The following is a 13,491-nucleotide window of genomic DNA, read 5'->3' on the forward strand; positions in this document are numbered from 1 at the left end:
ACCCCAAGGATATGGTTAGAAAAGTTTATTTCGCTTTTTAACCTGAGTTTGATATATTCTTTTTCTTTTCCGAGGATCTTTGACAACGGGGAAAGTGCTGTCCTTGCATTTCCTGGCGAGGCTGTCCTATTTATCAACACGCGCTCTCAGCTCACTCCCTTTGCAGCCCCCTCCCTAAGTCTTTGTATTTGAAGCCCTAATTCTGCTTTGCACGACCGACCTGGAAAGGAAACCAGCGCGAAGAGTTTTATTTGTTGACAGTGCCAGAAACAATGTGGAATCCGAGTCCCCAGTCCTGAGCCGGCCGCTCTGTTCTCTCCCTCTCTCTATCTTTCCCTCACACCTCTCCCCGCCCCCACTAGTCGCGCTCCCTCTTTCCTCCCGGGCGCGTTGGCAGGTGCGCCCCCTTGCCTTCTCTGCAGCTGATTGGCGCCCAGGTTGGGGAGTCACCGCCCCGCGCTTATGTCAGAGTGCGTGCTGTCCGGGCCCACCTCGCCTTTGAACTTCGCCGCTTTTGGCTCCCGTTCACCAGCCTCCCCGCATTCTCAGCCAGGTGCTGTGCTAGGCGAGGTAGCTCCGGGAAAGCCACGGGAGGGGGGGAGGGAACCACAGCGGTAGACACAGGACAGAAGAGAACCAGAGAAGGCGAAGGTGGAGAGGGGGAGAAGGAGGAGCTTCCTGCCCTCGCCAGCAAATTACCTGGCCACTTAATCCCAGAGACTCCGGTACTTGGGCCCCAGCCTCCAGTGCCGGCAGCCCCCCGGCCGGCTGCCCTCTCCTCCCCCGCCCTTCCTGAACTCACTCGCCCCCCGGGGCCTGCCTGGGTGCCGGGACTGGCATGATCAGCTGAACTTTGCGGGGTTAGCGCTTCTTTCTGGCTTCCCCTCAGCGGTGCGGAGGCGAGGGGAGCGCAGATAACCGGCTCAGGACGGACAAACCGGCAGACAGACAACCGCGCCCAGTCTAGCCTGCAGAGCCCCTACACTCCCCACCCCCACCCGCCTAGCCTCCGGGACCATGTCCAAACCTTCAGACCACATCAAGCGACCCATGAACGCCTTCATGGTATGGTCCCGAGGCCAGCGGCGCAAGATGGCCCAGGAAAACCCCAAGATGCACAACTCAGAGATCAGCAAACGCCTAGGCGCTGAATGGAAGCTTCTGTCCGAGGCAGAGAAGCGGCCGTACATCGACGAGGCCAAGAGGCTACGCGCCCAACACATGAAGGAACACCCTGACTACAAGTACCGGCCGCGGCGCAAGCCCAAGAACCTGCTTAAGAAGGACAGGTATGTCTTCCCCTTGCCCTACCTGGGCGACACGGACCCGCTCAAGGCGGCGGGCCTGCCCGTGGGGGCCTCCGACGGCCTCCTGAGCGCGCCCGAGAAAGCCCGGGCCTTCTTGCCGCCAGCCTCGGCGCCCTACTCCCTGCTGGACCCCGCGCAGTTTAGCTCAAGCGCCATCCAGAAGATGGGTGAAGTGCCCCACACCTTGGCCACCGGCGCACTGCCCTACGCGTCCACCCTGGGCTACCAGAACGGCGCCTTCGGCAGCCTCAGCTGCCCCAGCCAACACACGCACACGCACCCGTCCCCCACCAACCCGGGCTACGTGGTGCCCTGTAACTGTACCGCCTGGTCTGCCTCCACCCTGCAGCCCCCCGTCGCCTACATCCTCTTCCCGGGCATGACCAAGACTGGCATAGACCCTTATTCGTCAGCCCATGCCACGGCCATGTAACCCCCAGCCTAGCCCGCCAGACCTGGAGGGTGGCCTGGAAGCGGGATCTGCACCCTGTCCTCTGCGCCTAGCCCGGGCCTCAGACGCCTCCGGGTCAGCCGTGCTGCTGCCCGCTACCCTACCCCCAGACTCTGCCTCTCTTCCAGGGGGATGGTAGGGGCGTCCTCCCGGACCCAAGGCGCAGACAGGTGCCAGAAACTTGCGAACATATGACAGCTACACAGCTGCCCTTACCCCAACCGTCCCAAAACAAATCTCCGACTGTACCCCCTTTGGACAAAAAAAAAGTAGGCAGTTTTGCTTTATTTATGTTTCCTTCTCTCTCCTCTGATGGGCTTTGGACTCCAGAACTCCCAGATCCTGGTACTATATCTAGAATATGCATATATATTTTTTCTTTTGCACCCTGAAGAGTTAGCTGTGTCTCTGTGTTTTGCCATCAGACACAACTAGGTGCCATTTGCTCTTTATGTGTGGGGGGAAAGGCTTAAAAATTTAAAACTACAGAAAGGGAAATATTTCTATTTAAAATCATGCTATGATAGTGTTTGCTTCTTTAAAGGTAAAACAAAGGGACCCACATGATTATTTTCTTTGTATAAAGCAGTGCTCCTAGAGACCTAAGTTTACTTTTAGGCAGAATGTCGGGTTCTGAAGTCAGGAAGTAGAAAGTGAACAAAAATTAAAAGAATAAAAACATCCTAAATGGTCATAAATGTTTTGACGATGTCTTGGAAATGTACCTAGAAGGATTTCACCTCCTTACTCTGTTCATTTGTTGAACAAAGACGTTTTGAATAAAGACAATCTGTCATTGCAAAAAGTAACCTTTGATGTGCATAAAATCCGAAGTCAGGAGGCCCTGCCCCAGGGACGGAGGAGTCGGGTCTGGGAGGTTTAGAGTGCACAGAAAGACTCTAGCAGTGGCGGCTGGCCTTGAGTGGGCCCAGTCTGGTGGCCTGCAGGCCAGGTGCAAAGGGGCCCAAAGTCTGGGATTTGTCCTGATCGCGCCCTCTGGACCCGCTTTTTGCCTTTAGAGGCTGGACAAAGGTATCCGTCCCTCGGATGTCACTCCTTCCAGGCGTCTTCACAAAGTGGTCAGACCACTTCAAGGAGCGAATGAACTAAGACAAAGGCTGACCCAGACCCCTGAGATCTGGGTGCATTTTCTTTTCTTTTAAACCAAACTCCAAAAGAATGGAGAAAAGCACAGTCTACTGGGAACCAGTTGCGCACCAGGCACCGAGTCCCTCGGTGGGTGTTTTTAAGTCCAATGCATGGGGAAGACCGGTGGAATTGGTATTTTTAAAAGATGCTTGAGAACACTGCTGCTGGCTCTTGGGATTTGGGGCTCGATACTGGTTCCTAAGTTTAAAAAGACAAGTTTAAGAAACCTGGAAAAACATATCTTAGGTCCCCGCTCTGGACTATCGGAGACTTTTTTACTAAGACCCTGCGGGAGCAAAGAGAAAAGGAGGCACGGAGTGCCTCAGGCATGGAGTATAGAAAAAAAAATCATAAAAATTAAATAACTCTTAGCCCTTAGTGTTTAACAAAAAAAGCAAGAGAGCCTTTTCCTTTCCCCACTGGGTGAATATTATCTGGAAGATTGCTCTGCTTTTCATGGGGAGAAGGGACTTTCTGATGCCTTCCATCCCAACTCTTCGGAACTTGTTCTCAAAATCGAAGGGTGCTCCCCAATGCCTATCTCCCCTCAGTCTCACCCCCCAAAGCCATGCTCGTGCATGCTTTTCTGTAGGTCGGGTGCTTTTTCCACTGGCTTTGATGTGGTGCGGGATGGAGGTGTGGGGCAGACTAGCTATTTGTCTGCTTTCTGCTGCTGTTGAGGGGTTTTTGCGCTTGCCTCTGTCTTTTCCAAAGGAATCAGTGGTTGAAAGTGCAAGGGAAACGTCAACAGACACCAAAGCCGAAAACCACCGATTAGCATATTGTCCTCAAAACAATTAGAAGTGTTTGAGGTGTTATTTGGAGCCTATTCATCTGAGCCCCTTTGTCAAAGGGGGATTTTCATTATAAAAAAAAAAAAAGTTAGCAGTTGTCCATCTGGCTGAGCTGAATAGCAAAGTGATCCGTGTTGTATATGCTTTTCTCATTAAGAGCTCTTTTGAGACCGATGTTAGAATTAAATGGTATAACACAATTAACATACACGGGCGCTGAATAGGAGGGGACGCCTATAAATAATAGATAGATAAATAAATGAGCGATCAGGCGAAGGTAAACAAAAGCGGGCTGGGGACAAGTAGGGGGAGGCCGGGCGGGCTGCGCCACGCTTACTTAGCATCACAAAACCCTCTTACAAATCGAGACAATTAGGAAGTGACTTGCCTCTGGTGGCTGTGGGGTCTGGGGGCTCTAGGCGCTTAGGGAAGGCCCCTCCTTTCGCCCCCTAGGAAGCCCAGGAGGCCCAGGGCGGAGGCACCGCGGTTTCCCTGTCTGATATAACCCCAACTGACAGTCCTGTCAGCCGCTCTGATCTCCCCCATAGCTCAGTGTCCCTTAACATCTCCTAAGATGAAGCTTACAGGGGTGTGGGTGTCTCCCCGCAGAGCCCGGCGCACCAGCGCCCTAGTTGCACAGAGTGCCCTGGCCGGAGGTGGATTCCGGCGCGCACGGCCCCACCAGGGTGCCCAAGAGACTCCCAGGCGGAGTTTGGCTGAGAAGGGTCACCAGGTGGATCCGAGAGAGGGGAAACCTCGGGCAGCGGCGGGCCGGCGGTGGAAGCTGGAAAACTGAAACCAGGGCTCCAGACTGCGCCTGGCTCTGGACACTCCGAAAGCAGCTGCAGGAAACTGGGGTGCGCGGTAGCGGGGAGGCGCCCGTGTGCCTGCGGCTTGGTGACTGAGACTCGTTTCGAACCAGCAGAGAGCGCGGGGCCCAGCGCAGGTCCCGGGACCTAAAGCCATAGACTAGCTCTAGCCGTTTCTGTCTGTTCCACCTCCTCTCCTTCCTTGCTAGTCGGGCTCTGTCCAGCTCTGTGCCCTCCTGAGGCCTGGCCCCAGCCTCGGCCCCGCAGGGCCTGCCTCCGCCTAGCCTCCCGCGTCCCCCCGGGGCAGCAAAGCCTCCACCGAGGTGCGCGGCCGCAACTCGCCCTAACAAACAGCCGAAATCCTCCTTGTCACGCCGCTGACAAGGGCCGATTACTGACTTTGAAGTCAGGCGCAGACAAAAAGAAATACCCTGGGGGGGCTGTGGAAGGGGAGGGGGGGAAGCAGTCCCTGTCAAACCTGTTTGCTCACAACTGTCTCTTTCTTTCAAGAAAATCATTAAAGCAAACCTGTAGGGAGAGGAGCGCCCCGCCCGCCCGGAGTCGAGGAGAACCGCTTCTCCCGAGCGCGAGCGCGCTACGCTACGCGCAGCAAAGAGCAGTCAAGAGTCGCCCTCGACAGACTCTTGGTCTCGTCGGGAGAACGCGAACTCCCGCGGCGAACAGGGTGACGGGGACCCTGCAGGAGGCGACTCCCTGGACTCCTCCGCTCTCCTTGCGCGTTCCGCAGCCTGGGAGTCCCAGACTTCTGCGGGCAGCCTTGGCTTCCCTGAAGCAAGGGTGCCTGGGGCGGGGTGGGGGTGGGGGAACTGGGCCTCTCGCCTGCGGGTGCTATTGCTTCCGGGGGACAAAAAAAAATGACCCCAATACATGCCGCGCTCACCCCCACCTCTCCTCTACTAGGCGTTTTCTAGGACCCCAGAGGAGTCCTGACCAACTCCTGCTCCAGATGGCAACCGGTGGCATTGACCCGGCAGGGGCAGAGTTGTTTGGGTGTTCGTTAGATTTTCTTTCTTTAAAACCTTAGCGGTCCCTTGGCTGAGGAGCACAATGGCTGCATCTTCTGGGAGACGCCGGATCGTTGGCCCCCTTCCACACCTGGCCTCTCACGCAGAGCCTCTATAGCCTTGCAGGCGCTTCCCCAGCTTTGAGTCTATCTCCAGAAATCTTTAATCCCCTTCTAGTTTCTGAGTTTTCCCATTTAAATACCAATTTCCTTAGAACCGCTAACTTTATACGTGGCAGACACCAGCTACTTAAAGTAAATCACACTGAGGTGTGAGTGGCTGACATCTGAAACCCTCCTAACATTTGCATTTTAAAACAGGATCTAGATAACCTCCCGGAGTCTAACCTCCAGTCACCTAAGCGAGGTGATGTTTCAGTCAGGGTAGGGCCTAGGGGACTCTCATTACATCGTACCACCTAGAGAAGCGTCTCCCGCGTGGGCAGCCTCTCTGGGGAGAACTGAGACCGCCAGGGCCCAGAAAACTTGGCTAGCCCGGCGCCAGGACTGCCCTCAAGGACTCTGCTTCGGCTCCTCCCCAGCTGAGGTCTTGTCACCATTGTTCAAGCGGACAATGAATTTCAAGTCATTTGAATTTGAATATCACATAATTCACAAGATTCGTGTGAAGAACTCTCATCTCTATTTGCTGAGTGGATTGCGCGTGTGTATGAGTGTGAGAGGAAGACAGGCAGAAGGGACACGTTAGGTTTGGGTACAGGGGATGCGAGGGCCTTTCTGCCATGGCCAAGGGGCACTCCCTCCTAGCTTCTGGCCCTGCCCTGGCCTCGAGACCCTCTCAGACCCAGCTTTGGGGGCACTATTTGGGCTGGTTACCCTCTTGGCGCCTTGTCCTGGAACCAGAGGCGTTGGCGCTGGGCAGCTGGAGAGTAATTAAGAAAATCCTAAAGTTGGGGATGGGTGGGGGACGCTAGAAATTCTGGGACGTAGACACGGAACCGGAGATTTGCGGTCGTCCCGGCCTAACCCTTGTTCTGTGCGCGCCGGGGGCCTTCGACTTGGTGGCGTCTGCCCTGGCGCTGGGAAGGGTACTGAAGGCGGAAAAGAGAGAGCCTGGACATCCACGCCCTCCACGCCCAGCCCCCGACCCTGCGCCGGGTTTAGTCGTCACCCGCTGCCCCCCGCCAGTCCCTGGGACGGGGTGTGGGAGTTGGGCTCCTCAGACACCGGAAGGGCCTCGGGCCGAGAAGTTCTTGGGCCGTCTCCCTAGACTCTCTTCCTCTTCGTTCGAATTCCTGCTCCGGGCATCCTCTCCGATCCCCAAACGGCCCCAAGAATTTGGTCTGAGTTGGGGAAGGGAACGCGTCCTCAGGCCGGACAGAGACAGAAAGGAGTCCGCCTTTCCTCTTCGCTACAAAACGAAGGAGTTGCGCTACTCTGGCGGCCAGTGGCCATTTCCAAAGTTTTTCACTCTTGGGACAGGAAGAGAAGCAATCAAACGAGATTCGTGCCCTCGGGGCAGGGCTGGAAGGGACTTAAGGAAAACTCTGCCAGCCGACTGGACCGCACTCTGCCGGGAGCACGGAGGAGACGGAAGAGCAGACTCGACGGCCGCCAGCGAGGAAGACCCGTCGCTCTAGAGCGCAGGGCCCCCTTCGGTTTCCGGGCTGCGGCGTCGCCTGCTGCTCCCCCTTCGAGAGCTCAGCCTGTCCTGGGTGCCTCGGGGCTCGGTGGCACCTCAGAGCACCGAGGCTCTGACGGCGCTAGAGCGGCGATGAGGAGGCGGGGAGGTGGGCGTGAGGCGCGCTCCGGGTTCCACGGGAGAGGCGGGAGCGGCGCACCCGGCCCAGCCAGCGGAGGGCGGAGGGCGGAGGGCGGAGAGCGCTCCGCGGCTCCCGACTTCCTGTAGCCCGGCCAAGCCCCCGCGGGCTCCGCGAACGCCCCGCCCGGGGACCGCGGGAGGAGGGAGAGCGGAGGGAGGGAGCCGGCGGCCGAGGCGCACGCCTCTGGTCCCCGTTCGCCCGGCACCCCCCGTGGCGCGGCGAGTCAATGGGATTTGCACACTCGAGGTGTAACAGCATTACTGCATTAATTACCATTTCCATTTCACGTCCAGATTGTTTACTTATCTGCGGGAAACATATGTCGGGAGAAGTTCACATTCCGGATTCTGCTCCGCTGCCCAAGGTGCAATTCCGGGGAGGCGGCGAGGGGGAGGGGAGGGCTTCAGATTTTTTATTACACCCTCTAGCCTTATCTGCCGCTGTAAATTATGAGGATCCTCCATTGAGCGGCATATGGAGATTATATACTTTTTTGAATATCGTTTCCCAAAGCCTGCAGATTTTCACTTTGAAATGAAACAATCCTTTGCCGACTCCCTCGGGGCCGGGCGCCTGCCGCGCTACCCCGTGCGGCCCGGGGGACCCTTTTTGCAGGGCCGGGCGCGCACCCACAGCCCCAATGCCGTGGCCACTGCCCAACGGAACCCTATTTTCCGGGATCTGAAATAACCTCGGAGAAAACCCATCCATTGAAGGTGTTTGAGAACCCACGCGGCGCCCCTGCTCTCTTTTCTGCGCCTCATCCCCGGACTTCTGCGCCGTCTGCAGTTCTTTTTCATTTTGGATACCCGCATAGACGCGAGGCCACTTCTGCCCTCTTGCTACGCCTGGCGTCTCCAAATCTGTGGAGAGGGTTGAGGAGACCACGCATGCCCACATCAGCTCGCCTCACCCTCACGCACCTCGAAGGTTCCCAAAAGCGTCGGTCTTGGGACAGCCACTTTTGGCTTCTTTGTTTGGGGGGTGGTGGAGGTGGAGGGGAATGGGCCTCCGCTTGAGACCGCTTATTGTGAACCCCGAAGAGAAATCCTGCGTGGAAGGCAATTGCCTCCCTGCTCTGAGATCAGCGGGACCAACCAGAGCAGCATGGACCGAATCCCATCTTTCTTATCTCTCGGAGACTCCTTTCAGGCTGAGATCTGAGAGGGAGGGAAAAGGAAGAGACAATCATTGTTCTTCTTTTTTTTTAATTTAATATACCAAGCCACCCGTTCAGGTCATTTATATGCTTAATTTAGTGATAAAAGTCAATAAGCAGAATCAGAGGATCCTCCTCTCTTTCTATTTCTTTTGACCACATTTTTCCACAGTAATTGGGAACACAGAATAATATATATGCCCCTGTTTTTTTTTTTCGTTCAATGCTTTGTCTGCAACGCAATTATAATGGGTGTGCTTTTGTAATGTAATTTGTTCGCCTTTTTTAAGGACACGAGGAAAAATGTGCCTCTTTCGTGGTTATTTTTCATCCTGTTTGGGTTCGGTTTGCAGTACTGCACACACTCCATACGTAAACCCCCACTCTCAAAAACCAAATTCAGAAATTTCCTTGAAATGCCCGTTCTTAGGATTCTAAATATCCCGTGGGAAACGTATCGCGATGTTGCACCGGGGAACAATTAAATGTACCAAAGCAATGCAATTAAAGGGGAGCAAAAGTAAGTCGGAAGAATGGGAAAATAAACAGATTCTTTTCCATTAAGTATTGTTTTGGGATTTCTAATTTTTTCAAGACCTCTAAGAAAATTGTGAGGTGTCACTTCTCTCTTCTGGATCTATCTGTAATTGAATCTAGGTCACTATTCTAAAGCAAGAAAAGTCTGCTTCCCACTTTCCTACATCAGGCTGAAATTTGGGGGAGGGACAAGGGTCTTGCAATTTCATTTAAAATGTAATGGTGGATGAACTGATAAGCAAATAGGGAGAAAGGAGTCTGCTTAAAAGAAAAAAAAAAGGCATGGTTTTAATATGCTCCAGATGGGGGGAAAATGATTTACATGAGAGTTTATTTCCTCTTTGCTGATATGAAAGAATTACAGATACAAAACCCACTGATCTATAGAATAAAAAAAGAAAAGAAATGTTATTTTCCTGTAAAGGTGTCAGTTCATTTATATTCATTTAACCATCCATCCATCAATTCACTTTCTCACTCCTTGCCCATCCTCTCTGGCTCTGTTAAACCTTCGCCTACCCATACACTTTGCTAGAATATGCAATGAAGTTTTCTTTCTTTAAAATAATGTGAGATTGAGATGAAGTAGGTAAAGATAGGTAAAGAGGGATGGTTTTTGTTGTTGTTTTTCATTACCCCTGATTAATTTAACATTCTGATCTTAGGGCAAAATTTTAACCATATTCACCTTTTATTTTTTGCTGCAGTTTGAGCACATGCAGCATGACTGAAAAATTATATGCAGAGGATATGCAATTATTTTTCCATAAAGGATGCATGCAATAGAAAGACATTTACCAGTTGAAAACCTTTCTGTAACCTAAAGGTACCAAAGGAGGAATCCTTACGTAGAGTCAGATGTTGGGTCAATAATGCATTGTTTCACTAAAACAGCTGTTAAGGGTACGAACAAGTTCACATTTCCCTGAGGATTTTCTACTTGGCCAAGGTATGAGCTGCATCAAATCTTTTGTGTTAAGAGTTGCCAGGTCTAAATAATTGAGTAGTAAAATGTGCACATATCAAGAAAGAAATGAGAGATGCTGTCACTTGGGAGCTTCCAAGAGGAGGAAGAGATTATTTAAGAATAGGTTTTATTCACTTGAAATAAAAGATAATGACTAGCATGATAGATACTCTCTCCGTATTCACCCAAATAAAGGGGTGATATAGCATCACCCCATTTCATTGTCTCCCAAATGGGTGACAGGAGGCCTACAAACCTAAGAAAGGACAAGACCAACCATCAACATCTGATGATGGTCTTCACAGTGCATTCCCACAGGATAAAGCTTCTCCAGACTGAGACTAAACACTTAATTCTTTGGGTTTTTTTCTTTCTTATTACTTCTCTTCCCCTTCCTCATCCCCTTCTTATTTAGTTTTCCTTTTTAAAATGTGGACACTACCATCAGATCAGAAGTTTCCCTTGTAGGTCTCCATAAATCATCAGCATCATTCTTCATGTTCGGTTCTTCCTGGTCTCGCTTCCTTCCCCTGTGCTAAAATGCATGTTCTCACCCATCTAATCTTCAATCAGACAAACTGAATAAGGGGCCAAAGGAGTAGCAGTTTGGTCAGAAGTTGAAGTGTCTCGCGTATATTTCTTACCTCAAATTCTAGACTCATTTGGAGGGACTGCTTGTAATATAAATCAGCTGGATGAGAGAACACCTTTGAGAAACTTAAAATTTTCTCCTTACCATTGTCTTTTACCTCTTGGGATCTCTGGAATGTTTGTGATACTTGTACCTAATAAGAAGGATCCCTTTGCTTTGAGTTATCTTTGAGAACACAATTGACAAGGAAAAAAAAAAAAAAAGCTGAAGGCCTGAAGGTGTGTCGTCTATAGTAGAGGTAAGCTGAACTTTTCTCTTGTCCAAATATATTCATGGTTTACAATGTGTCATTTATATATTTGTATAAATAGGTTATCCTCTGAGCTAATATGAACATAAAGTATAAAAATAAATGACAATCTATCTTCTGCTGTGGCAGCCCCAGCTGACACCTGGGATTCAGACCTGCCTTGTTAGCACAGGCTCGATGAAACTCAAAGTGTGTCACACAAATATAGCAGTGTTCATGGCCAACTTATCAGGAGAGAGGACTCGAATCAGATGGAAGATCAGTCTGCTATCCAATTAACAACCTTAGCTCCTTTGCAGATGACTGGAGTTGTTCCAACATTTCTGGAAAACATAGTTTGTAATAAACAGGTGAAGTGAGTGATAATGGATGTGGGTTTTGATTTTTTATTTTAGGAAGAGAAATTTCAACAGCAAATCTGAAGCCAAGCTTTGTGACTAGGTCTCTCTCTGCTATAGCTCCATCCTTCTGCAGGTGGTCACTTCGGGAGTTCTCTTGGCATTCCAAGACTGCCTGCCTCTTTGGGGACAGCCTTTTGCTGTCCCCTGTCCACTCTCAGAAGACATTGTAGAGGGACATTTTATTCTTTCTTTTTTGTTTTTTAATGGAATGAGAAATTAGATTATCTCCACTATCTGCCATTGTGTAATATGATGGGCATCCAAATCCTCAAACCCACTGAGAAAAGGAGCCCTCATCCCTTTGTGAGACAACCTGGAGGAAAACAGGTAAATTTGATTTGTGACAAACTGTTGCCAAAAAGAAAAGTACCATTATGATTTCACTTTTCTTAGTTGGTGATGGCTCAAAAGTAGGATAAACTGAAAAAGAAAAAAAAAATCTTTGAATGGAGACCAAAAAGAATATGTACTAATTTCTGTCTTCTGGTCATTAGAGGTCCAACTAGCTGTCACAACAGCATTGCTTTAGTTAATAAAGGGAAACAAGTTGAAAAAGCCTTGATTTGTGCATGCATTTGTTAATCTCTTATGGTCCCAATTCCTTACTGTCCTGAGTGGGCAGCTAGTCACCACTACCCAGAGGAACCCAGAGACCTTATGCTAAGCTTCCACACCACTGTCAACGCAACAGAGTGGGAATAAGATGATGAAGGGAGTGACATCCTCTGCCAATTAATCATGAGAGTCCTAAGAATTGGGCTTTAGTTCCCTACTGATGGTATCAAGTTCATTCATATACTCTTTCCCTTGATAAGGGAGGGCAGCAAAAAAGTTCCAACTGCCTTACTAGGAGAAATCCATGATGCTGCAAGACACAAAACCTGGAGTGTGATCAGACCGGCCTGAAAGACTCACAGAGCCCCCTGGAACTGTTGCCTGGCATGCAAGCAAAAGCCTGAGCACCAAGCCTCAGACCATCATTTAATGAAATCCCTGGCTTGGATGCAGAAAAAGAAGTCAAGAAACTCGTATTTTGCTCCAAGGGGCATCAAGTATGCCTGCGTTGATGGGTAAAACAGACCATTTGATGCAAACGGGTAAGGTTTTGATCTCTTTGATATCAGTAACTGAGAGAAAAGCCAACATTGTCAACCATGTTAACGTATCATCTCAGCTAGCATCAGTCAGTGAGAATACGTTTTCTTTCAATAAAACGTGTTTTAGGGATATGCTTTAATTGATTGTATTTCCTTCCAGGACTCTGAAGATTTGTCTCCATCTTCCCTGGGGAGATGGATTCTGTTTGCAATAAGAGAGAGTCATAATTGTTTGCTAAATGGATATTAATTGATCAGTCTGTGTAAAGAAGCATGTGAGGTACCATAGACACTCCATCTTGTTACGATTCTCTCCAAAGCACCAGGAGGTAGGTACTGCTATTACTCCTATTTCACACAGGAGGAAACTAAACCTCGGAGACATTAAATAACTCACCAGAGGGCTCATGGCCCTCACAACAGTCTGCCCAGTACTATCTATAAATGCTCACTGTCTGCCCAGTACTATCTATAAAATCAAGGGCTCACTGGAGGTGGGTGAAGGAACAGAGGACCCAAGGAAAATTCAAAGCTGGGGACAAGACCAAGAAAGAGGAGAAAATGTAGAGTTCTGGGTAAGACGGAGAACTGCAACACTTTCCCTTTCTCAGATGGCTGAGTATAATATGCGGAATCTAACTGAATCTGCATTTCCTGTCACTGTGAATGGAGCCCTGTTACTAGTTGGTACCACAATGCTTCAGCTTCATTGGTCCAAGTCTCACTGGTACTTCTGCATCTTGCAGACATGGCCAGGGACCAGGATATCACCAAATTTAATCCCAAGTCATCATAGATTTGGAGGGGCACATCCACAGACACAGATTTCCTGCACAGCCAAACAGATGAGCACCAACCCCTTCCAGGCTCATTTCAGGATGCTCACTCCAGAGGGCCCTCCTATGCCAGGGAGCTTGGCAATTGAAGGTATAGTGTGCTGGGGAGGGAAAGAAGAAATATCTCCCTGAAACCTGTTTCTCATTCTCCTGCTCCTAGTCAGGTTTAGTAAATCTGTTACCCTTATCATGCCTCTGAATCCTCCACCAGATTCTTTAAATCAGCCTAGCTTCTGTGCCTTTGCTTTAAGATGCAAACACTGTTTTTGCTTGT

General features: G+C 50.4%; 1 protein-coding gene across 1 annotated transcript; it reads left to right on the plus strand.

The window, feature by feature from the left end:
• Positions 1–524: 524 nt before the first annotated feature.
• SOX14 (SRY-box transcription factor 14) lies at positions 525–2,567 on the plus strand. Its single transcript, XM_058729074.1, has one exon. It carries the CDS (start codon positions 1,018–1,020, stop codon positions 1,738–1,740), a length of 723 nt encoding a protein of 240 aa, XP_058585057.1. The 5' UTR covers positions 525–1,017; the 3' UTR covers positions 1,741–2,567.
• The last annotated feature ends 10,924 nt before the right edge of the window (positions 2,568–13,491 follow it).

Source organism: Neofelis nebulosa, chromosome 5, assembly GCF_028018385.1.
Source record: "Neofelis nebulosa isolate mNeoNeb1 chromosome 5, mNeoNeb1.pri, whole genome shotgun sequence".
NCBI lineage: Eukaryota > Metazoa > Chordata > Mammalia > Carnivora > Felidae > Neofelis > Neofelis nebulosa.